Source organism: Colletotrichum siamense (genome assembly GCF_013390195.1).
Source record: "Colletotrichum siamense strain Cg363 chromosome Unknown KSG_Cg363_contig04, whole genome shotgun sequence".
NCBI classification, from domain to species: domain Eukaryota; kingdom Fungi; phylum Ascomycota; class Sordariomycetes; order Glomerellales; family Glomerellaceae; genus Colletotrichum; species Colletotrichum siamense.
Window position 1 is genome coordinate 3,904,071 of NW_023501017.1, and position 23,466 is coordinate 3,927,536.

General features: G+C 54.7%; 9 protein-coding genes across 9 annotated transcripts; 5 read left to right on the forward strand and 4 right to left on the reverse strand.

Annotated features, from left to right (window-relative positions):
• Nucleotides 1-1,174: 1,174 nt before the first annotated feature.
• On the forward strand, nucleotides 1,175-2,863 carry CGCS363_v006936 (Succinyl-CoA:3-ketoacid coenzyme A transferase 1; the record flags this gene model as incomplete). The annotated part of the gene is made up of 3 exons (XM_036638785.1): nucleotides 1,175-1,234; nucleotides 1,307-2,674; nucleotides 2,732-2,863. 3 exons carry the CDS (start codon nucleotides 1,175-1,177, stop codon nucleotides 2,861-2,863), a joined length of 1,560 nt encoding a protein of 519 aa, XP_036495877.1.
• Nucleotides 2,864-3,147: 284 nt separating this feature from the next.
• Nucleotides 3,148-4,492, reverse strand: CGCS363_v006937 (uncharacterized protein; the record flags this gene model as incomplete). The annotated part of the gene is made up of 2 exons (XM_036638786.1): nucleotides 3,148-4,318; nucleotides 4,380-4,492. The coding sequence occupies 2 exons, from the start codon at nucleotides 4,490-4,492 to the stop codon at nucleotides 3,148-3,150; spliced, it is 1,284 nt and encodes a 427-aa protein (XP_036496554.1).
• A 1,969-nt stretch (nucleotides 4,493-6,461) lies between these two features.
• On the forward strand, nucleotides 6,462-7,339 carry PDAP1 (28 kDa heat- and acid-stable phosphoprotein; the record flags this gene model as incomplete). The annotated part of the gene is made up of 3 exons (XM_036638787.1): nucleotides 6,462-6,531; nucleotides 6,595-7,151; nucleotides 7,214-7,339. The coding sequence occupies 3 exons, from the start codon at nucleotides 6,462-6,464 to the stop codon at nucleotides 7,337-7,339; spliced, it is 753 nt and encodes a 250-aa protein (XP_036496500.1).
• A 229-nt stretch (nucleotides 7,340-7,568) lies between these two features.
• On the reverse strand, nucleotides 7,569-8,597 carry CGCS363_v006939 (uncharacterized protein; the record flags this gene model as incomplete). The annotated part of the gene is made up of 1 exon (XM_036638788.1): nucleotides 7,569-8,597. The coding sequence occupies one exon, from the start codon at nucleotides 8,595-8,597 to the stop codon at nucleotides 7,569-7,571; it is 1,029 nt and encodes a 342-aa protein (XP_036496501.1).
• A 278-nt stretch (nucleotides 8,598-8,875) lies between these two features.
• CGCS363_v006940 (Translation initiation factor IF-2) lies at nucleotides 8,876-12,145 on the forward strand (the record flags this gene model as incomplete). Its single annotated transcript, XM_036638789.1, has 3 exons — nucleotides 8,876-8,899; nucleotides 8,966-11,939; nucleotides 11,994-12,145. 3 exons carry the CDS (start codon nucleotides 8,876-8,878, stop codon nucleotides 12,143-12,145), a joined length of 3,150 nt encoding a protein of 1,049 aa, XP_036495780.1.
• Nucleotides 12,146-12,336: 191 nt separating this feature from the next.
• TSR3 (Ribosome biogenesis protein TSR3) lies at nucleotides 12,337-13,527 on the reverse strand (the record flags this gene model as incomplete). The annotated part of the gene is made up of 1 exon (XM_036638790.1): nucleotides 12,337-13,527. The coding sequence occupies one exon, from the start codon at nucleotides 13,525-13,527 to the stop codon at nucleotides 12,337-12,339; it is 1,191 nt and encodes a 396-aa protein (XP_036495779.1).
• Nucleotides 13,528-14,054: 527 nt separating this feature from the next.
• Nucleotides 14,055-16,138, forward strand: CGCS363_v006942 (putative ADP-ribosylation factor-binding protein; the record flags this gene model as incomplete). Its single annotated transcript, XM_036638791.1, has 4 exons — nucleotides 14,055-14,600; nucleotides 14,653-15,328; nucleotides 15,374-15,882; nucleotides 15,932-16,138. The coding sequence occupies 4 exons, from the start codon at nucleotides 14,055-14,057 to the stop codon at nucleotides 16,136-16,138; spliced, it is 1,938 nt and encodes a 645-aa protein (XP_036495782.1).
• Nucleotides 16,139-17,044: 906 nt separating this feature from the next.
• On the forward strand, nucleotides 17,045-17,965 carry Snip1 (Smad nuclear-interacting protein 1; the record flags this gene model as incomplete). The annotated part of the gene is made up of 1 exon (XM_036638792.1): nucleotides 17,045-17,965. One exon carries the CDS (start codon nucleotides 17,045-17,047, stop codon nucleotides 17,963-17,965), a length of 921 nt encoding a protein of 306 aa, XP_036495781.1.
• Nucleotides 17,966-19,950: 1,985 nt separating this feature from the next.
• CGCS363_v006944 (Protein SERAC1) lies at nucleotides 19,951-23,074 on the reverse strand (the record flags this gene model as incomplete). Its single annotated transcript, XM_036638793.1, has 5 exons — nucleotides 19,951-19,953; nucleotides 20,001-21,941; nucleotides 21,994-22,243; nucleotides 22,298-23,001; nucleotides 23,072-23,074. 5 exons carry the CDS (start codon nucleotides 23,072-23,074, stop codon nucleotides 19,951-19,953), a joined length of 2,901 nt encoding a protein of 966 aa, XP_036495776.1.
• Between the last annotated feature and the right edge of the window lie 392 nt (nucleotides 23,075-23,466).

A 23,466-nucleotide genomic window follows, 5' to 3' on the forward strand; every position in this document is an offset into this window, starting at 1 on the left:
AAATCTGAACGATTTGCATGTGTTCTGTCAAGTCTGTCAAGGCAACTGAGTTGTGTTCGAATGCCCCAGCGGAATGCTTCGGAAAAAAACCCCAGAGACATCGGATGGCAACCAGATAAGGTACTACGGCAGTAGCTCGAGTGCCGGAGCCGGAATACGCACCGGAAACTATCTAAGATTATGTATCCAAGGCACAGCAGGGACGTGTGTGCCTGGATTGACGCACGCAAGGGACGACCAAGCTCCCCGTCTCCTAAATGCATGTGTCTAGGGTCGATCGCCGGTATCGCATTGACATAAACAACAACCAAGCGCATGTTTATTGCTCACAAAAAGCATAATAGTTACAAAGGAAGTAACCGGAGCGGACTCGCATAGTGCTCAGTCAGGTCTTCGGCAGAGTCTTCGGCAAACGGCGCCGCCAGCCGAACCGGACCGTACCGTATGAATTGAAACGCTACCCGTTGCTTAGGTACTGTACAAACTGGCGGATGGCAGTATGCACATACAGTGCAAGTGTCCCATCACTCTGTCCGTTTTTCAGAGGTCGGGATCGAGGTTGCGGGCCGCCGCACTGAGGCACAATACAATTGCCTTTGCGGGGTGTGGATGGGGGAAGCTCCTTCAGGTGTCAGGGGCCCTTTCCCCAGTTCCATTGGCGTCAACGACGACGATGCACCACTGCAGCAACCCCAGGCCCAGGCGCCAAAACATTTAGCCCCGCCACTTTCCGAGTCGCGGAACCTGAGGGGGGGTTAACCGCTGAAAGACACCCCGAGGTAGGGATGCCGAGAGCTGTGCGACCAGCTCAGGTCCAAGCCCACCAGTCAATCCATCGTCCACGTCCTCTTGCCGAGCTCAATCCCGAAGGGGCGGAGCAGCATACACCCCCCGACACTGGACACTGCGATTTCCGCAGCGACGGCAACCCACGGCCTTGGATGCTAGGAGCACGTAGCTGCAATAAATTGATCCGGGACCCCTCGCGCAGCTTCTCTTGAAGAGAAACTGTCCCCTCCTTCACTCCAATCCTTCTCTGGCCTCTCCGCTGGTTCTGTTGATGCTTCTCCGCTACCCTCTTACATTGAGGTAAAACATCCACGGCCTATCCGTCTCCAACGCTGCCCCTCGTCCTGTTCTCCGTAGTCCCGCTCGTGGCCAAAGCACAATCACGATGCCTTCAGCAGCTCTGTATGCGCGCTCATTGAGAGCCTATGCCCGCCATGGCTCCAACGTACGTAGACCTGGATCCACTGGAGGCCTTGCAATGAGCCCGGGCTCAGACTGACTCTCCTGCCATGAACAGCCGACTGCCGTCCTCGCTCGCGCATTCTCTGCGACGGCACGTAGGGCAGAGATCAACAAAGTCTACCCCTCGGCCACCGAGGCTCTCAAGGACATGAAGTCAAACTCCACGCTTCTGTGCGGCGGTTTCGGCCTCTGTGGTGTTCCCGATACCTTGATCAATGAGGTTCTCAAGAAGCCCGAGATCACCGGCCTTACTGCAGTCTCCAACAATGCCGGCACCGACACTTCCGGCCTTGGCCAGCTGCTCAAGACCAAGCAGATCAAGAAGATGGTTGCCAGCTACATTGGCGAGAACAAGACCTTTGAGAAGATGTACCTTACCGGTGAGGTCGAGCTCGAGCTCACCCCTCAGGGCACCCTCGCCGAGCGCTGCGCTGCTGGCGGCAAGGGCATTCCGGCCTTCTACACCCCCGCCGCCTTCGGCACTGTCGTCCAGACCGGTGAACTCCCTCTCAGGAACAAGGCCGATGGCTCACCCGACCAATTTTCCTACCCCAAGGACGTCAAGGTCTTCAACGGAAAGTCCTACCTCCTCGAGGAGAGCATTGCCGGTGACTACGCTTTTGTCAAGGCCTACAAGGCTGACAAGCTCGGAAACTGCCAATTCCGTCTCGCCGCCAACAACTTCAACGGCGCCATGGGCCGCAACGCCAAGATGACCATTGTCGAGGCTGAGCACATTGTTGAGCCTGGTGAGATCTCCCCTGAGGCCGTCCACCTGCCCGGTATCTATGTCAAGCGCGTCATCCAGAGCACCACCGAGAAGAACATTGAGAAGTACACCTTCGCCAAGGATGAGAACGACCCCGATGCCAAGAAGGCGCTCGGCAGCGGCGACACTGCCGCCAAGCGTGAGCTCATTGTTAGACGTGCCGCCAAGGAGTTCAAGAACGGCATGTACGCCAACCTCGGTATCGGCATGCCGATGCTCGCTCCGGGCTTCGTTGGCCCCGAGGTTGAGGTCCAGCTCCAATCCGAGAACGGCATTTTGGGTCTGGGACCCTATCCCAAGAAGGGCGAGGAAGATGCCGACCTCATCAACGCTGGCAAGGAGACGGTCACGCTCAAGCCCGGTGCCGCCGTCTTTGGCAGCGAGGAGAGCTTCGGCATGATCCGCAGTGGCCGCATCAACCTTACTATCCTGGGTGCCATGCAGGTCAGCTCCACCGGTGACCTTGCGAACTGGATGTTGCCTGGTAAGGTCAAGGGTTTCGGCGGTGCCATGGATCTTGTCAGCAACCCCAGCGCCACCAAGGTCGTTGTCACCATGGAGCACACGGACAAGAAGGGCAACCCCAAGATTGTCAAGCAGTGCGCTTTCCCTCTGACCGGCCGTGCTTGCGTGTCAAGAATCATCACTGAATTGGTAAGTCGACAATGCGCTGTTCAAGATGTTGCAACGTAGCTAACACGCGGGTGACAGGGTGTCTTCGACGTCGACTTCGCTCACGGCCTGACCCTGATTGAGATCGCGGACGGTGTGACGGTGGAGGAAATCAAGAGCAAAACCGAGGCGCCATTTGCCGTCGCCGAGGATCTGAAGCCCATGTTGTAAGGGCCTGTACAGAAGATTTTGGATACTGAGCGCAAGGATGGATATACCTGCTGGGGAGGGTTCATTATTGTCATCATCTAGAATGCGGCGTCAACTTTGGGGATCAAAATGAAGCCATGAAATTTACGAATGAAATTATTTCTCGAGACACACGTCTGCTGTGATTTCCTAACTGTTTCATGCCAGCGACCGATAACGCGATGGTATCATAGAAGGTAGGCCTTGGCCCGTACAATGTTTTGGATGCTCCTCACAGCACCAAGATGCCATATTTGCCACTCCTCTCAAGAACCTAAAAAGGACTGTAAAATGTCGTCCAGACGCCTTCTTTTCTTGCGGTTCGGGTTCAACCCTGTCTCGACGTTACCAAGTTGTACCGTGGGCTTCATGAGTTCTGTCGCATTCCGCACAGAATCCTGGTTCTTGCTAGACGACGAATTCCTGAAGAACGTGTATCTCCTCGTGGAGAATAATCCTCTTCGCACGTATGACACGGCGGGTGTAATACCTGGCCTGCCGCCAAGGTGGCCCAATTGTAAGCAAGCCAGGGGCTTGGAGGGGAGAACCAGCTTCTCAGAAACGACGCTCATGTCCGACGACAGGCCAACTCGCTTCAAGTCGCTGTCCTTGATCAACTGGCCAATAAAGGAATATAACCAAAAAGCCCAGGTTTCGAATGGAAATCCCTTGCAAGTTTGTGCTTCATAGCCTGGCACGTCGACGTACATGGACAGGTTGCTCTTCGCAGAGTCTCCCAAGTGATCGAGAAACGCCGGAGCCTCTTGCGCATGAATCGATTTGATGGGCTGGCTGCTGGATAGACAAAAGTTCATTAGCCCTTCGTTTATGTTGCGAGCCAGGCCTTGCAGCTGTCGTGGTTTGCTCTCCTCAACGGAGTCGAAAAGCAACAGATACCACAGGAGGGTATCATTCGGGCCATGCTCAGGTTCTTCCATTTGCCAGCCTTCCTCAACGGCAGCTTCAGCGGCTGCGGCCCAGTCACTCCTCGCGGCATTGACGTCGTAGAGGACGAGCGATGGAAATTTGGACACGTATTTGAGCGACTGTGTAGTCGTCGACTCATCACTCCAGAGCCTCAAGATCCTCAGGAGTGGAAAGGGGTCGTTCATCTCAGTCCAACCCCTGATGAGCCGGTCGTCGACGTTTGGGAACACCATGCGAAGTTCATCGGCTGGCTGAATGATCTCGAGAATGCCAAGGTTTTTCATATTCGCGAGAAGTAACAGCTCATTTTCGGCAAAGGAGCAGTTGCCCGCAATGACCAGATGGGAGACAAAGTCAAAAGCGGTAGACTCGAGCGGTCTGAGGTAGTGACGCAGGTTCTCAGTTGGTTGACAAATGTGCTGGCGGTAGCGATACAGAGCCAACGTCTTTTCATTGTCTTCGGCCAGGAGGGATTTGGAGAAAATCTTCCATGCCTGGAAGCATACGCCCCTGAAGATCAGTGTTAGATATAGTTAGGTATCACTGCCGCATGCGCAGAGGCAGAACGAACCTGTTTTCCAGCAGGCGCCATATCCTCCACAGGTACCTCTTTGGCAGATCATCGCGGGCAAGATGCTGCTCCGTCACGTCGCCAATGTTTTCCGCGACCAAATGCATAGCCATGTCGGCCAACGCCCTGGGACCCTTTCTGCCCTGTCCGCTGCGTCCCTTGCGAGGTGGACGACCGGTTCGCCTGGACCAGTCACGACCATTTTGGTAGGCGTCCGGAGGGCGCGGAGCCGTCACTTCCTTGAAGACCTGTCCCGTTTTTTGGTCAAACATCGTGCTGGTCTTCTTGCGAGGATGCAGGTTCGAGCAAGTACATAGTATAGTCACGTAGTGGACTTCGTTCATACGAGCGCCAGAGATTCCACGATTGAGATGAGATGACAGTTGCCAGTCGGACATCTCTAGATCCCGAAAGGCACTGTGCGCTTACACTGTGCGAAAAAATTCTGCACCTTGGCCCAGTCACCTGGAGGAACAGCGGGTTGACGCGACGGCGCGCAAATTTCGACAGCATCGTCCACAACCGGGGCGCCAGTGCAGGCGTCACGCAAGGCTTTGTAGTAGTAGATTACTAGGAAGAGCGCGGTGGTAAACACGCGGCATTCAGCCAGAGGCGGCGCAGAGAGCATGTATCGCCACGAAAATTTCTCCAATCACCAACACAGCAGAAGCTGCCACGGGTCAGAGGGTAAGTGGGCGAAAGTTCATCCATCTCTCCTCCTATTTCCCCTCCAAGCGCATTCATTGATAACGTGAAAGCCAGAGTGAATAAGGAGGATTGTTTTATGATTAGGTGAAGAGAAAAGAAGAGAAATGTTGAAAGACAGCGCGAATTCTGAGCCATGATATTGGTTTTTTTACTGTGGGCCCGGCCCTGCTGTTTTGCCGGAGCCGTGCCACGACGTGGAACCTATGAGCCATGCCCGGGCCCATCTAGTCGGTACCTTTCTCACTACCCCATCAAGTCAGGACACATTGAAAAGCAACCGGCTTTCCCTGCATCTGGGCGGCTATCTTTCCTGTGCAGGACGATAGTACCAGGGATGACAATAAATACAACAAGGAAGATGACAATAATAATAATGGGTGACAATATCGAGCTCTAGCACAGGGAGAATAAGCGGTCTCACTGACAATAGTGGCTTCTGTTATGGCTTGCAGCTATTTCCGCTAAAGCCACATGATTTTCCATTCACTACCGAGTCATCAATACGCATACTATATCACTTGAATTTGGCCTCCCTCTATCCCCGTCAAAGCCACCAATGCGGTCCAATCCATGATTAAGGATTACCTAGCTTGATACAGGCGAGCAACCGACCCACCAACATTGGCCTCATTCAGTGTTGTTCTCTGCAACTCTCTACTCGGGTCACATCCGTTGCAACTCTTGCCTCATTTTGAGATACCTCATGCAAGCACGCAAGGTAGCGGTCGCGTGTGGCTCGTATGCTAGATTCTCTTGCTATATCCACAAGCGCAGGTAATGCCTTGTTGGAGCCGTTCCCCCCCCTCCAAGCGCGGGGCAAATATCCTGGCGGTGAAAATCGTGGCCAGGACACTGAGGGTCCCTTGACAAGCCCCAAAACACTATGGGCAGCCAATAAAGACGAAGGTGTTTATGTTTGCGTGCCCCGCTAATTATGTGCAGCTAGCGCAGCCCAGGGAATCATTTTGCAGCCCAGCATCGTATCCGTCCGCTGGCCGTCAATGGTCTGTAAGAAGATACTACTGCAACCTGATGATGATTCCCTCTCCGGCCATGTGCCGTGCCTTAGCCTGTGACTCCCTCTAAAAGACAATTAGCTAGTGTACGCAGGAAGAGCCTATAACTTCAATCCATTCTCCGACTCCGAATCCCAAGTCTTCACTCGCCCATTGAAGTTGCCCATCTCGGTGAAGAACCTTGCTGCACCCATCTCCGTTGACTTGCTTGCACACCCTAAAGTCTGCCACCGCTCTGCACATAAATTACCCCGCCAAATCTTGCGCCAGCCGTCTCTGACAAACATCGCACGTCAACCCCGCCAAACCCATCTGCAACTTCCTCCAACACCACAACAGCCACCCAAAATCAGTCAAGATGGCCGGCGGACAACCAGGTTCCAGCTCTCGTGGCCGTGGCGGCAAGTTCAGGAAGTTCACTCGAGGAGGTTTGTGACAAAACGTCGTTCCCGCCGCGGCCTCATCCACACGCTAACCGTCTTGTCATTCAGGTGGCAAGCACTTCTCCCGCGACCTGCGCCCCCTCGACGCTGATGGCAACGAAATCAGCATGTGGAGCGCCGATACCAAGAAGGACGACAGCGGAAGTGACGAGGATGACTCTGAGGAGGAATCCGAGGAGGAGACCGACTCTGATGATGCCAAGCCCCAGGCCGAACAGTCTCGCGCCGACCGCAAGGCCGCAGCCAAGGCCCGCAAGGAGGCTGCCATAGCCAAGAAGAAGGGCCAAGCCGTCGAGGTCGGCGACTTGCCCCCTTCCGACTCCGAGGAGGAGAGCGACGACGACATGCCCGCCAACCCGAATCACTCCAAGGCCGCCCGCAACCAGACCAAGGCGCCCCCCAAGGAGGTCGAGGAGGCTACCGAGGGCGTCAAGAAACTCGCTGTGGCAAACAACCGCAAGGAGCGCGAGAGCATGGAGGCTGCCCTGGCCAAGGAGAGATACCGCAAGCTCCATGAGGCCGGCAAGACGGATGAGGCCAAGGCTGACATGGCGAGACTGAGGCTCATTCGCGAGCAGAGAGCGGCAGACGCTGCCCGTAGAGAGGTATGTTTGGCCCTTGAACCGGCCATTTCGTATTGCAGTTGTCTAACTACAGGTTGTTACAGGCCGAGAAGGAGGAGCGCGAGGCTCAGGAGGCTGCTAAGAGGGCCGAGATTGAGAAGAAGGAGGCCAAGAAGAGAGAGGCTGCTCTGGGCCCGGCCGCTAAGAAGGGCAAGAAGTCCAGCAAGTGAACTCTGCCAAAAGTTCAGGGCACTGTCATTCGTATACCATCGTCCTTCTCGTTCGCAACATACCATGCGTCGAATGTTCGTGTTTGAGCCACAATTTAACAAGATACAGGCTCCACGTATGCTTTTTGAACTTTCCGTGGCAGCTGAATACCACATGTGCTCTCATTACCGGTTTATGATTTGCCGCCATGCGCCAAATGTAGGTACAAATACACGGTTGGCCATGTTTTCAAATGCCAGCCAATCCTTCGGTTCCAACGCTTTCGTGCCACAACTTGTCGAAATCAACGCCCTGCTCCTGGAACAGGTCTCGAATCTTTTTAGCCACCTCGGTCTGCTTCTCAGGCCCGAACCCACCAGGCTGCGATGATTCAAACTGCACAATCTCGATCCAACGGAAGAAGAGATCTTCCTTGCCAATGGCCGAGAGAGCATCCCTGAACGCGAATACCTGCCGTCGCCTGTCATCTTCCTTGACATTTTCGCCCGCCTGCTCAAGAATCATCCAGTCGTAGTCTTCGTGCCACACCAGCACCAGACTCTTGAAGGCGTCCAACGCGACCTGCTTCTTGTCGACGAGGTTGTGAATGAGGACCATGCTGTTCCAGTCGAGATCCCACTGTCCCGTCATGGTGAGATAGCCCGTCTTTTCCTGCAGGAGGAGGGGCGAGGTGGCCTGCCGCACGATTGATTGAAGTGCTTGGTTCTTCTCCTTTTCCTTGAAAATGTCGCCCAGTTGTTGGTCCCACTCCCGGCTGCGTCGGACATAAATCTCCTTGTCGCGGAAGCCAACGTTCCATCGCCATTGAACTGGGTTTCCATACGTCTGACCAAAGACGAACTCGATTGGCCACGGCCAGACGAAGATGAAGAGCATGAGGTCCAGAGTGAAAGAGAAGCCGCGCTTGCCGATTTCCCAAGCAAGCGCGGCCCAAGTTGAGTCGGAAGGCGAGAAGGTCGTCTCATTGGGGTAGCCGGCGGCAGACTGGATGAACTTGAAGTAATAGGGAAGGATGTAGTACATGCGCAAGACGAACAGCGCAGCGACAACGATGTTCATGCCGACGGGCACAAGAAATATCTTCTTCTTGAAATCCTTGGGTTTGGTGTCGATGTGGGTGATGTAGACGTGTTTGCGGGAAAGCGACTCATAAAAAGGCTTTAGAACCTCTGCCGGTTTCTTAAAAGGCGCGGGCGGCGCACCCAGTGAGCCCGGAGGCTTTGACTTCGTCTTCACGACCTTAATCTTTGGCGCCATTATGACAGTCGCGACACTGATATGGCAAGTCGAGCTCGTGAGTTCTACGTATTTGTGGGTGCTTGAGAGCTGTCCATTTTCTCAGGGGCCTAGGGATGAGCGTAAGCACGTCCCTGCACACCCGGCCAGCTTCTACATGGTGGGTTCTGGCGACCAATCAAAACACTTCAATTCTGCAACTTTACTTTGTAGCTCGACAAATATTCCGGGTTGGCAGCTCAAAGCTTTCGCTGATTCCATCAGACTAGCAGCCTTCATGTTGCGCCCCAGAGTAGATCATGCTCAGGTGTAGGATATGGAAAGTACGTCGCAACCCATTGTCAACCTGCTAAATTGCCGTTCTTTCGAGGCTAACACAAATCGTATAGGATCGGAGCAGTGCGTACGTCTGCGCCTTCTGTCGTCACCCCGCCCTGGCGACACAGCGTGACATAGGTCGCCGTAGCTATTCAGAGACACCGAAGCCAACGCCGAATGCTGGTGGATTTCCTGGAGGCTGGGGAAGCAGTAGTGGCATTCCGCGACCTTCCGGTCCGACAGTCAGTTCCGGTTGGGGGAAACCATCATTCGGAGGCGGTTCGCCGCCGGCAAACACGAATGGCTCGGCCACTTCGAACCCTGATGCCCAACAGACGAATAACGAGTCGGCCGACGACGGGCTACTGCCCCACGAACGCGCTGCGAAACTGAGAATAAAGAAGTCGCAGCCGACGCCACCACTGACCCCGCCACCTCAACCTCTGAAGACTGTAGCGAGCTTCGGGGAAAGCTCGTCACCTCGAGAGGGAACCCGAAGCGGTTTGGGTACGGGTCTGAACAAGGCTCGCGTACCGTCCAAAGGCTTCTCGGAAAGGCCACCCTCCGGCCTTGGTGGTTCAGGCGGACTAGGTGGTCGGGGATTAGGCCTCGGCAACGAAAGGAAACCTGGACCCCTGCATCGTTCAAGAGACCAACCAGACAGGAAGCGCGGCGATGCAAATGGCTCTCAGCTAGCTGACTGGAGGCACAAAGAACTTGGCAGGAATTCATTTGGAGCCGACAAAAAATCACACAGCACACCGGTACCGCATCACCGCCATGCCGCCAGCAAGGGGCTCGGTAGGCCATTGCCAGAAAGGCCACAACAAAGCCAGGCAAAGGTCGAGGACGAAGCTTTAGACAAGCCTGCGGAATGGGGTTTGCTTGCTAGGAGAGTCAACCCTCCTCCTAGTGTGGAGGAGTCCTCGCCAACTCCTCCGCCATCTACGAGTGGATGGAATGACGAGGCCCCGAAGAAAACTTCGCCTGCCACGAACCCAATCACCAAAGACACATTCTTCGCCAAGTTTCAGGAACACATGGAGAGCAGGCCGAAGCAACCCGCTCGGCGCTCTCTGGAAACCGAGCCGGACGGAGTTGTCGAGGAATATGTCGCAGTGGACGTGGCCGAAAATCGCGAGAATCGCCTCGATGAGTCCTATGAGATCGAACGTGATGCTAGAAAGCGTGATAAGTCTGGTGCACGTCGTGGAGATGCTTTCAACTCGTCCCGTGGGAAAAAGTCGTATGCACAAAAAAGGTGGGAGGATCAGAACGAGGAATGGGACGAGACGACCGCCAGGGAGATTGCTGAACGCCGCCGGCAAAAGGCCGAGGAAAAGGCCCGGAGAAAGGCGGAGGCGGAGGCTGCCGCCGCATCACAAACCATCTTTTTGCCCGAATTCATCAGCATCGGTAATCTGGGATCGGCGCTCAAGATGAAACCCAAGTACTTCCTGAGAGCTTTGACGGAAATGGGCTTCGAGGACATCACTGAGGAGAGTATCATGACGGGAGAGACTGCTTCTCTTGTGGCTATGGAATTCGGATTCGAGGCGACAGTCGACACTGGAGGAGACAGAGACCTGAGGCCTCGTCCGCCACCAGAGGATATGTCGACGCTGCCGCCGCGGCCCCCTGTTGTCACCATTATGGGGCACGTTGACCACGGCAAGACGACGCTGCTCGACTACCTGAGAAAGTCGTCCGTCGCAGCTCAGGAGCATGGCGGCATTACCCAACACATCGGAGCTTTCATGGTGAAGATGTCCTCTGGCAAGCTCATTACATTCCTTGATACGCCCGGTCATGCTGCGTTCTTGACCATGCGCCAACGTGGTGCAAATGTCACTGATATCGTGGTCTTGGTTGTTGCTGCTGACGATAGTGTCAAGCCGCAGACCCTGGAAGCTTTGAAGCATGCCAGGGCAGCAAAGGTGCCAATCATCGTGGCTATCAACAAGATTGACAAGGAAGATGCCCGTCCTGACCAAGTCAAGGCGGACCTTTCTCGTCATGGTGTTGAGATTGAAGACTTTGGTGGCGATGTTCAAGTAGTGTGTGTAAGCGGAAAGACGGGCAAAGGCATGGACGAGCTCGAGGAGAACATTGGCGCGCTCGCGGAAATTCAGGATATGCGTGCCGAACAAGACGGCATGGCGGAGGCCTGGGTTCTCGAAGCCAGTGTCAAACCCCACGGAAAGTCTGCCAACATTCTTGTCAAGCGTGGTACGCTGCGCCCAGGCGACCACATCGTCGCGGGGACTACGTGGGCCAGAATCCGTATGCTGCGAAACGAAGCGGGCCAGGAGCTGAGTGAAGCACCCCCAGGCACACCTGTCGAGGTTCTTGGTTGGAGAGAGCAGCTGCCCGCTGCTGGAGACGAGGTTCTTCAGGCCCCCACCGAAGACCGAGCGAGAACGGCCATCAGCTACCGTGAAGAAATGCGTGAGAGAGAGGCATCATCGAAACAGCTGGCAGAGCAAGAGCAACGCGAGCGTGACGCAAAGGCCGCCGCAGAGGCACAGGCGGCTGGTGAGGTAGGTGAAGAAGATGCAGAAGGCTCGACAACCCAGGTCATCAACTTTGCGGTTAGAGGCGACGTTGTTGGCTCCGTTGAAGCTGTGTGCGCGACCATCAACGAGATTGGAAACAATGAAGTCAAAGCTCGCATTCTTTGGTCTGCGGCCGGCCAAGTATCTGAAACCGATATTGAGCATGCAGCGGCATCAAACAGCACTGTTGTCAATTTCAACAGCACTATTCCGGGCCACATCAAGGCAATGGCTGAGGAGAAGGGGGTCAAGCTGATTGACCATTCAGTTATCTATCACCTAGCGGATGATGTCAAGCAGGTCATGTCAGAACGCTTGGCACCCAAGATCACCCAGAAGGTGACTGGAGAGGCTGATATTCTCCAAGTCTTCCCCATCAACGTAAAGGGACGTGTGTTCAAGAACATTGCTGGATGCAGGGTCAGAAATGGAATGATCACGCGGTCGAACAGCGTACGCATCATCCGCAAGGGAGAGAAGGTCTTTGACGGTATGTTGTCCGCAGAAAACCAGGCAAACCATTTGGCTCTAATATTATTTACAGGCAAGGTTGAAACGCTCAAGCATGGAAAGAAGGACATGTCCGAGATCAGGAAGGGTTCCGAATGTGGCATCTCCTTCGATGGTTTCACTGATTTCCAGATAGGAGATCAAATACAGTGCTACGACGAAGTGAAAGAGAAGCGAAGCTTGTAAGATATTGGAAAACTCAACACTTGTACAAGACAAAAGGAACTGCATAGAAACGAAAAGGTAGAGGGCACACACACTGTCATCCACACAGCTCAACACTATTTCACTGTAGAAAACTAGTCATTAATGGTCATTGCACCAATCACCACGTAACCAATTCTCAGTGCTTCAAGGTGAATTTTGTTTGGTCCTCATTACCACCGCTTGGGCGCGGAAACTATGTTGGACGAGAATGACTTGCTGGTCACAGTCGACTGGGAGCGCTCCTTTTCGAGCTTGGTCAAGCCAATTTTGTCAGTGACTGGTGTTGCATTGATGATATTGTCAAAGTCATCATCATCTTCGCCATTATCCGAGTCTGGTTCGATGTCTGAGTTGGCCTTCAGCGTTTGCGGCCGAGGAATCGATTCAGGCTTCTTCTTTTCCGACGCTGAGGGGTTAGCGAAAGTCTTTGACGCCAGCACCTTGCGACGGATCTCTTCCATTGCCGCGTCTTCGTCGCTATCGTCGGATATCGCATATGGATCTCTTTCTTCTTCCTCGCTTTCTTGCGTCTTCTCAGGCTTCTTTCCGAGGTAAATGCCGTCAACGCTGTCACCGTCTCCTGATTCGTCTCCACTTTCATCTCCATCGTCGTCGTCGTCGCCTTCTTCTTCGTCATCGGAATTGGGTATCACTCTGCGATTTGTGTTTCCGCCCTTCCACATGTCATCGGCGTCGCCCGCCTCCCTGCTCTCTGCATATTCCTTGTCCAGCCGATCCATCCACTCGTCCTGCACCTTCTTGACACCCTTCTCGTCCTCGCTCGCAGCATACTTCTTCAGTAGGCTTCCATTGATCTCCAGGAAAGCTTCACCATACGAAAACGGCGCAAGGACCTGCTCCGCCCACTCGGGATGACCGCAGATATAGAACGCCGCTGCGAGGGCCTCAACGCAGTTCAACCGCCACGGCTTGCCGTAGTTGACGGTGTTAGCCGCAACGAGATACGGCAGCAGACGCTCACACTTTCCGCCAACCTTGCCCCACTGGATCTCTTGCATACGCGCCCAACTACACTCGACAACGGCAGCGCCGTACTGCTCCATGAGGTCGCGATCTGCGGGTGAGACCGTATGCTTGCCGTTGGGTGTGATAATGACGCCGTTGTGTTTCTGGCCGACATGTAAGTCGCGCATCATTCCCATACGGATCAGCTTCTTTCCGGAGCATCGTTTGGGATCGCAATGGCCGAGATCCCAGCAGGCGGCTTTAAACGTTGGACGGGAGGAGGGATGGCCATCTTCATCATCGTCGCCGGCCCGAGGTTGTCGAGGGCGCGGAGGGCCCGAGTGGTGGTTCTTGCGACCGCGGGAGCTGAAGTTGTCTTTCTTGTGCCGGACCATGTTTGGAGTGCTCGTGGGTTGTGAGGTCGTGGCAGGGACGCTTTCTAAAAGACCTAAGCCCTTCCAAAGATGCCCGGTTTGGCGGGGTAGTGGGGGGGCAAAAGGGCGATAAGACGAAAAATTCGATAAAGAGCTCTTATGCAACTATACGCAGCTAACCCCAAATAAGGCAAGGAAGTCCACCATGAAGCACAGGCCACTCGTTGGAGTCGAGGTGGCTCCAGTCCAGTGGCCTCCCGCGGCGGCTGTCACCGTACGTAAGGTACACTAGCCCCTCGTCATTCGGCCACAGTCTACAGATACCTACCCAAGGGCTCAAGAGGGATGCCTGCGCCGACCTAATTCAATCTGTCCAATTCCTAGGCGTTTGCTCGGCCAGCTCTTGAACTTCAACGGCTACCCGTCTGTAATGCCTTTCGCGCCCTAGCCTTTGACGAGGACGACGACGAAAACGAGAAATCCCTCCCGCCAAGATAGCTCCCTTACCACCACGTTCAAGGCCGCACCCGAATACCAATACCGTCACGATGGAGGCCGCATCAGCTCGTGCTGCGGCCCGCGACCGCTGGGGCGAGATGGGCAGTCCGACGCCATCGCAGCTGCAGCGCTTCATTCAGGCCGCTTGCAGCCCAGAGAACTATGAGCCGAACCTCGCCTTGAACCTGGAGATTTCCGATCTGATCAACTCCAAGAAGGGCTCCGCCCCGCGCGAGGCCGCCGTCGCCATAGTCAGCTACATCAACCACCGCAACCCCAACGTGGCCCTTCTGGCTCTCAACTTGCTTGACATCTGTGTTAAGAATTGTGGCTATCCCTTTCACTTGCAGATTAGCACCAAGGAGTTCCTCAATGAGCTGGTCAGAAGGTTCCCCGAGCGACCGCCGATACGGGCGACGAGAGTGCAGATGAAGATCCTGGAGGCCATCGAGGAGTGGAGGAGTACGATATGCGAAACAAGCAGGTACAAAGAAGACTTGGGTTTCATTAGGGACATGCATCGTCTTTTGAGTTACAAGGGTTACACCTTTCCCGAAGTCAGGCGGGACGACGCGGCGGTGTTGAATCCTAGCGACGTGAGTGTCTCCCCGCTGCGCGAGATATTGCATCGCATGCTGATCAACGCAGAACCTGAAATCAGCTGAAGAGATGGAGGAAGAGGAGCGCGAAGCGCAATCCGCCAAGCTGCAGGAGCTGATCCGTAGAGGCACCCCGGAGGACTTGCAGGAGGCCAACCGGCTGATGAAGATCATGGCTGGCTACGATACTCGTTCCAAGACTGACTACCGCGCTAAGGCTGCTCAGGAGGTCGCGAAGATTCAGGCCAAGGCACGTCTGCTGGAGGAGAGACTTGAAGCTTTCCAACAGGGCGACACGATGCAGGATGGAGACGTGTTCTCTGAGCTCGCTGCAGCTTTGCAGAGTGCGCAGCCCAAGATTCAAAAGATGTGTGAAGAAGAGTCGGATGATCACGAAGCCGTCGCAAAACTCCTCGAGATCAACGACAGTATACACCGGACCGTCGAGCGGTACAAGCTCATGAAGAAGGGCGACTTGGAGGCGGCGAAGAAGGTGGCCAGCGGCGCACCACTACCCACCACTTCAGGCTCTTCCAAGAGCGCAACGCAAGAGCTGTCCTTGATCGACTTTGACGGAGAGGCGGACGCTGCCAATGGCTCATCTTCCGCACAGCCCACGTCGCAGTCAACTGGTATCGAGAACGACCTCCTCGGGTTGTCTATGGGCGACTCAGCGAGTTATGGTCAAGGAGGCGCTCTAACACTCGGCTTCGGGGCGAATTCCAGTAAGTTTCCACTCACAAGATACGAGCTCTTACTGACAGAACCAGATGTCCCTGGGCCCGCATTACTGTCCAGTATGACGGAGGCTAATTCCGCAAAAGGACCCATGAGTAATTCAACGACACCCCAGCCGCCAGCCTTCTCCCAGTTTGCTTCTTTTACGTCCCCCACCGCGTCCCAGTCTGGCACGCCCCAGCCGCCTGTAATGTCTGCTTTCAAGCCGCCACAGCAAGCCGCGGCCACGTCTGATCCCTTCGCTGCCCTTGGATCTCCTTCGTTTCCCTCCAAACCCTCTACCCCTGCTCCAGCACATCAGCCCGCGCCGGCTGCGCCGGCCGCAAACGACGACGACGAATGGGCTTTCTCGTCTGCACTCCCTCCCGACCAGCCTAGCCTTCCCAAGGAGCACAGAGCCACCATCAGCGACTCTACCGTAAAGATTGAGATGATGGCTGGAAGAGTTGGGCCTGGCAACTCCCTCAACTTTAGCTTTGCCTTTTCCAACAGCTCTGCGCAGCCAGTGACCGAGCTTCACTTCCAACTCGCGGCGACAAGGGTGTGTAGCTGTCACGATCATTCTTCTCGCACACACTGACATACCACAGGGATACGAACTGCAACTTAAGCCCCAAACCGGGCGTGCACTAGAACCTAAACAGAGCAGAGGCGTGACGCAAGCTGCGGAGGTATGGCATGCTGGTGATAAGAATCGTAAAGTGCAGTCCATCAAGCTGCGGTGGAGGGTGTCGTACAAAGTAGGCGCGGAGCAAAAGAACGAAATGGGCGAGATCCAGGAGTTTAGTATCGCATGATGGGGCCATGGGTGTTGAGCTGCTTCAGAAACGACGAATTTTATGTTATTGGAGGTGAGCTGTGAACAAGAGGTATAGAATTTAGGGTATTCGAAGATACTAAGGGGAAGGCAGTCAGTCTCTCCGTCAGATGCTCCTCTGTCGTGGTACGGCTTCTTCTTTTCCTCCCCCAGGCAGAAAAACACTGAAAGCCAGTAATGTGAGAGGGTGAATGGTAAGGTGAATGCCAAAGCTGCCGTAGGGGCGTCGCGTGGTTGAGCTCGGGGGGGAGGAGGGCTCTGGGCCGACCCCTTATCTATAACTTCCCCGGAATGGATTGTCGAAAGTGAAACTTGGGCGAGTGGTAGGTTATTAGCCGTCTTAACTGATGGGAGTGAACACCAACCGCAGACCCTTGGGTTCGCGCCTCGGCTGAAGCGACCCTGTGCAGTTCTGAGCGTTGTTAACTTAACGAGAGCTGTTACGCGAAGGGGCCAGATGGATGCTGAGGTAAGTTTTTGTACTTTTCTCTATTGGCAAAATTCGATTCTACGTTTATTTTGAGGTTTTCAATACATTTTTGATGCGGGTTGATTGGGAAGGAGGTTCCTGCCTTCTGCTTCTGACGAAGGCTGGAGGCGGTGGTTTTGGTGATGCTTTCGGTGAAGCCAGGTGAAGGACCGGGCCGAGTGGGTACTGCATGGTCTGTGCAGTGGTCCGGAGGGCGGGTGTGGGGCAACGTGCCAGGCAATACACGGTGCCGTGGATGCAGTACGATGACTTCAGCTCAGAGCATCAGATGATTTCCATGCGCATGATTTTCTTCCTCAAATTTCAGCAACCTTTAACTCCCCGCCGCATAAAACAACAGCCCGTCCTTTCGTTTTCTTCCCTACCAGACGGGTCGCAAGGTCATACAACACGGCGATGGGTCTCGACGACGACCACCGCAGCCACAGATCGCGGCGCACGCGCGACGAGGACGAGGAGGAGCGGCCACGCAGAGACACAAAAGACAGAGACGGCCACCGGCGCAGACGCAGCAGAGAAAGGCGGAGGTCACGATCACGAGACAAACGCGAGAGGCGGCGTTCACGCACACCAGACCCTTCGGCACGCAAACGATCCTGCTCACGAGACCGCGACCGCGACCGCGACCGAGAAAGGCGCAGAGAGCGATCCCCACGAGACGACGACCGAAGGAGCAGCGGGAAGGAACTGAAACGTCGACGCCGCGACGATGGATCGGAAGCAGACGACTCCACACGAACGCGCGCCAGTCCCTTCCGTCGCGCGGGGCCGCTCCCTTCGCAAGACGACTCCTTTGCCGTGTCCAAGGGCGAGGAGCCCGAGAAGCCAAAGGATAAGCCAAACCTGCGCACGACTGGCGTTCTGGCCGCGGCGTCAAACTCGGTGCAACAGGCGGATGGAACGTCGATTGTTCTCAAATACCACGAGCCCGCAGAGGCGCGCAAGCCGCCGGTGAAGGACCAGTGGAAGCTTTTTGTCTTCAAGGGGAACGACATTGTTGACACAATTGACTTGAACCTGCGCAGCTGCTGGCTTATTGGGCGCGAGGCGGCGGTTGTAGATATGATGGCGGAACATCCAAGCATTAGCAAGCAGCATGCTGTTATCCAATTCCGACATGTCGAGAAGCGCAACGAGTTTGGAGACCGTATCGGAAAGGTCAAGCCCTACCTGATTGACCTCGAAAGCGCCAACGGAACGGTTCTCAACGGAGATAAGGTGGCTGACAGTCGGTACTATGAGCTTAGGGACAAGGACATGATAAAGCTGGGGCACAGTACGCGAGAATACGTCCTCATGTTGGCACCCAAAAACTAAGGGGCTTGGGCAAGCTAAGATGGAGGACGGTATTTGGCGCCATGGAAAGGCCAACAGGAACGTGAGACTCGATGGAGAGTCTGAAAGTGAACGGAGGTTGGAGCGTCGAGTATGAGAAGATCGCATTAGAATAGGCCGAGCGCAAGATTTTGTGTGGATCGTAGGCCTTGCAAGCCACTCAGGGGGCTTTTGGGAAGAGTAATTTGCCATGACATCGCACATTGGTCACATGGGCATCATTAGGGGTTAGAAAGTCATGGAATAAACATTGAAATAGGCCACCTTCGTATTGAGGGTTGTCCTTGCTGTCTCTCAAATTGTTGGACAGCCAACCACACGTTCTGCGAAAAGGACTCTAGAAAAAGTAACTAAAGGAAACTCCACGTATTTTGTTGTATCAGTACCTATCTTATGCGAATGCAATAAAAAAAAACAATATGGCGCCGAATACCGAGCTTCAAGCCTCTGGCAAGGCCATCTCTAAATCATCAAGTCAATGTGTTGAGATCAACTTTTCCAGCATCCGTATGGCGCTCCATCAAAGAATACCCAGTCCCACAGGCACCGGTTCAGAACCTGCACTCTCATGGCCGGCTCGTACGGCGCGCGCATCGTCTACCGCCTCTATAGCGGCTCGATCCACTCGATCCAGCCTATCTCGAGCTTCCCTCGCTCTGCGGCCGGCGGCTTCGAGATCGACAGGTACTTCACCGAAGGCAATAACCCTACCATCGTCAACTCGAATACCACCTGATCCTGACCGACTCATGCTCTCGCCATCGGCTCCGATCTGCGGGCTAGCCCTGGGACTCGAAAAATCTGGACTGTCTTGTTGCGAACGGAAACTTGGCATTTGCGCAGTGGGCAGATATCGATGAGCAGGCACATTGCTACCACCAAAGAGCGAATCGCCTCGACGATGGGTTCTTCTACGTTCCCAGGCGTGGTACGAGGTAGGTGGCATATCAATCGGCTGAAGACGCGGCGAGGGCTCTGTCTCGACGACAGAGGGGGCACGTGGGCGACTCAGACTTGTCCTGGCGCCACCGCTATTGCTACTTCGAGGAGTGCCTGATGATTCTGTCAAGCCGACAACATGCGGGTTTGAGCTCGGGTTCCGAGACATTGGCTGTGATGTGTATCCTCCTGGTGGTCTTGCGAAGGTGGGACTCAGAGGATTCATTGTTGCAGGCGACGAAACATTAACAGCCGGGTGACCGAGACTCGCGTCTGACCACGACAGGGGCTCATCATAGTCCGCTTCTGGGTAGTACGACTCAGTTGGTTGTTGGGATGCGTATTGCCGTTCTGGAGCTGTTTGCCACAGGCTACTTGAGCTGTTCGTAACGATCTGTAAGCCTGGAGGATGAAACGGTGGAAACTGTGCTCCAGGACTGGAACTGGCCGTCCTGACACCTCCTTGATATGTGGTTGGGGGATGCTCCGCTGATGTCGATGGTTGTGACTTGAGAGTCTCTTTGGATCGCTTGGACCTCGCTTTCCCCTCGTCTTCTGCTTTTGGTTCACCAGGAGACCCTCTGAGTCGTTGCAGAATGGAAGACACAAAGTTGTGTGACGGCGATGGGGTCTTATGAACGACTGTCTCTTGTGAGATAGACGATGGTCGGTTGCCTATCGGGCTGTTTCCGATACTAGTCCGAAGTTGATTTTCCTTCATTCTTCCGGAACGGGCCTGTGCAGGCAGCTCGACAGTCCGCAAGCTGTTGACCGACATAGTGTCGTAATTCACCCTTCGATCCAGAGTCCCCGCCCTGGATGGAGGACATGAGAAGGTAGGGGATGGCGGCAATTTGTCCTCAACTGCTGTCCCAGAGAGTGCCTGGGCGTAGCTTGTCCTCCCCAGCACTGGCCACGGTTTTGTGCCATTGCCAGTGCTGGAGCTTCGCCCTTTGTCATGGATGTGGCCTCCACCACGGGGTGGAGGAGGCGATGCCTGTTTAATGTGCATAAGCTCAAGTTCGGCGTCACTTCTAGCGGAGATACGGGAATGACTTGGTGAACGGCCGCCTCTGACAGAACCTGGCGGAGATATAAGGCCACGTGCAGACTCTCGGCTAACACTAGTACGAGGATCTTTCACAGAGGTTTCTCTCCATGCACCTCCGCGGTCGTGGTATCGTCGCTGTTCCTGCTTCTTCACGGATCGATGCTTCCTAACGACTGTCCATTCAGGGTCGGCCGGATCGTCAAAAGACGCGTCAACTGTGTCTGGCGGGTATGGGACAACTGTTCGACTGTCGGAAAAGTGGTCGTCGTACCGGATCCCTGGACTGTAGGCCGGCGGCCGCGGTGTAGAATATGCGTCGTCGCTACCTGCTTGAGGCATGTACGGCATGGTCGCATCTGGATCGCGACCGTCAGAGGCGTTCGACGTATTCGTGGATTCCGAAGATAGACTGTTCGTACGCTCAAAGACTGAACAGTGATCTAGGACCTCCTTGCCGTCGACGATGCCAGCCGAAATCGCCCTCTGTAAGCCATCTATCTCTTTCGGTAGCTTCGAGAGCTTGCTCTTCAGATTCTGTCTGAGTGATGATAGCTCTGCAGCGACGTCTTTGGAAACGTCTTTAGATTTGTAGTGCCGATCCAAGTGCTCCATCAGCTTCCTCCCGTGTATAGCGTATCTTCTGTAGTCGTCAGGCAAACCAGTCGTTGGGTCCTTCTTCATCCGATCATCGGCTGCCTCAAAAGAGAGGCAGAAGATGCGGGCTGCTCGAGCAAGCCAGAATTCCAACTGCTTCTCTTCCGCAAGGAGCTGGATGAAAAACGCTTGGACGACGCTGTGGATTCGGAGGACATCTAGTGGCTCTGCCGCCGGATCGCCGCTGCGTTCAGAGGTTCGCGAGCTTGAAGACGGTATATCATCCATTTCGCTTCTCTCAATGAGTGCAAACCTGATGAGTGTGATGAAGGTCTTGTTCAAGCTGCGGGGCTTGCCGTTCGCATCTGTTCTGATTGGGGTGGCCCTGTCCAAAGCTTTCAGGCCGAGCGCGAGCATTTCTACCGGGACCAACTGGCTGAAGAAGCAGAGGATGTACATCAGATTCAGTGCGGATGTGTCTCCAAGAGTTTGAAGCTGATCTCGTATCGTCTTGTACGCAGGCAGCATGCCGGGTCTGGGCTTGTCGCGGAAGGACTTGAGATACTTTGCAAGTGGTTCCCGAGTCGCATTCATCTGCTGGGCGGCAGCATGGATCATCAAGGGAAGGCGATCCATCAGCTGTACCAACTCTAAGGCACGTCTCAGGTCGTCGGATGTGTATGGCTGCCTCTTGCCCATCTCCTGGAGCAAGAGATCTCGAGCGGCTTGAGCCGGAAGGAGGCCAAGCTCCATGATGCTTGGGTTGTCCAGGAGATAGTTGCCTGGATCAGGCCGTTCCGTCGACGTCAGGATGAGGCTGGTGTTTTTACAGTCAGGAATAAAGTTGGTCACTTTGTCGTTGTCGAAGCGAATGCCGTCGAGGACTAGCAGCCAGCCGTTGAACTCGTTGAACCAATTTCGTACAATCTTCACCATCTTCTGGGGATCGGATAGGTCGTCTTTCTTCTCTTGGCCGACCCTCTGCCTGATAGCTTCAGTTTTAGCAATCCGCCAGAAGCCTTCTTCCATGTCCTGCACCGTGGTCGATCTGATCCAATATATACCGCCGGGATAGTCGTCCTTGTGATCGAATACGTATTGCCGTGCCAGGTGTGACTTTCCTGCTCCGGGAATTCCTTGGATCAAAACAGCTGACGTGCCTTCTGATCTTCGTCTTGTGTCCATCAGCATCCGATGAAGATCTCTATGCTCCTCCTCACGTCCCTTGAAAAACGCGTTGGGACGAAAACGGTCAGGGTGGATGAAAGGCGGCCATGAAGACCGTAAATCGGGCTGAGATTCCTCCTGGGAGGGGAAGGCCGTGGTGCTGGGCGTATCCGAGGGCGAGATCAGTGGTGTCGAGTACGTTTCGCTCTGTCTCATGGATTAGCCATTAACTGCTATTCTAGGGCGGCAAAGCACTCACATATTCCCTCGTCCTCTCGGCAGCTTCTGTTTGAGCTCGCACCCTTTTGTCATCTTGCTCGACGATCCACCGAGTCTGGATGACTGATGGAGATTCCCTCACCCAGTCACGAATGGCAGTCGAGACGTTGCGGTAGCCGGGTGCATGTTGGTCGGGAAATTTGCACATGCCAGAGTGGGTGGCCTCGATGCCGTAGTATGTAACCCCCGGCAGCTGTGGTCCAGCCGAGCGTGCGTCGACAACTAACATCCTAGGGAAGAGTAAGAGTCTGCTTTCCACCAAAGACTTAAATGGGGTGACTCACTTTGTGCCTTTGACATCAGTCTTGTGGTTTTCGTGGACCATGTGGATCTTGAACCGTTGATATATGTCGAGAAAGTGGATGTTGATATTTTGCAAGGTTTCATTGTCCTTTTTCAGAGTCTTAAGAAGTACGGATTCACTGTCGAAGAGCTTCCGAGGGATGATGGCGTCGGACATGTTCTGGATCATCTGGCCCCATTTCGCCATATCAGAGCCCCCATGAGGGGTGCCGAGGAAGACGATTCCGTAGGTAGAGACGAATATGGCTCTATAGTCCTCATGATTTCTGTCCTTGACGTCGTTGGAGTATAACAGGCAACGTTTGACGAGGAGACCGCCCAGACTATGTGCCACCCAGATGATGGCATTATTAGAACTACCCTCGCTCTTGCGGTAGAGGGTCAGGGTGGTGACGAGGCTTTGAGCATGTTGATAAATGAAGTTGTCACTGGCGCTGTGGTCGTTCTTGGTTGAGTATACGTCAGCGTTATAGCCATATACTAGGATATTGGCCTGAAGGCCTCTAAGTGACGTTGGGAGAAGATCTGCAGGCCAAAAAATGCTGTGGTTATGGTCGTCCTTGGCCGTCCACGTATTCTTTGGGTCGCCGTTCAGACCGTGGACCAAAACGACATCGACATTGGCTTCAGGATGCGTGTAGACGGCAGTGATCTCGAAGCGTGAAACGGTCTTCTGAATAGACCCCTGTGAAAGTGTATTAGGAAAGGGGGGTGGAAAACAGGTGCTCAGCCGCTCGATCGTAGAGGCAACTTACCATGCTTGCCTGCTCGGGCCCAGCAGCAGGGGAGTCGACTTCCGCTGTATGCGCTACTGCAGCTTATTTGACGTCTATTCCGGTTGGCTTCTGCCGAGTATTTGGTAATGGACCATTCGACATCGACGGCTGAGGGGGGACCTTGCATGAACGTCGTCTTTATACGATCAGGGGCTCTCGCCCCAACCACTAAGCGTACCAAGCCTACAATACCTCACGGGAGGACGGGAACCAAGGCGAGGCGCGATGATGCGCGTCAGGCGGAGCCAATGATGCTCGCTGCCTGGTCTGCCTGTCTTGAAGCTCTATCGGGCCCCAGGCACTCTGGCGTCGTCGTCTTCCCTCGTGTCGTCCGTCCTCGTCCTCGTCCCCGTCTTTGCCGTGTCCTCAGAGGT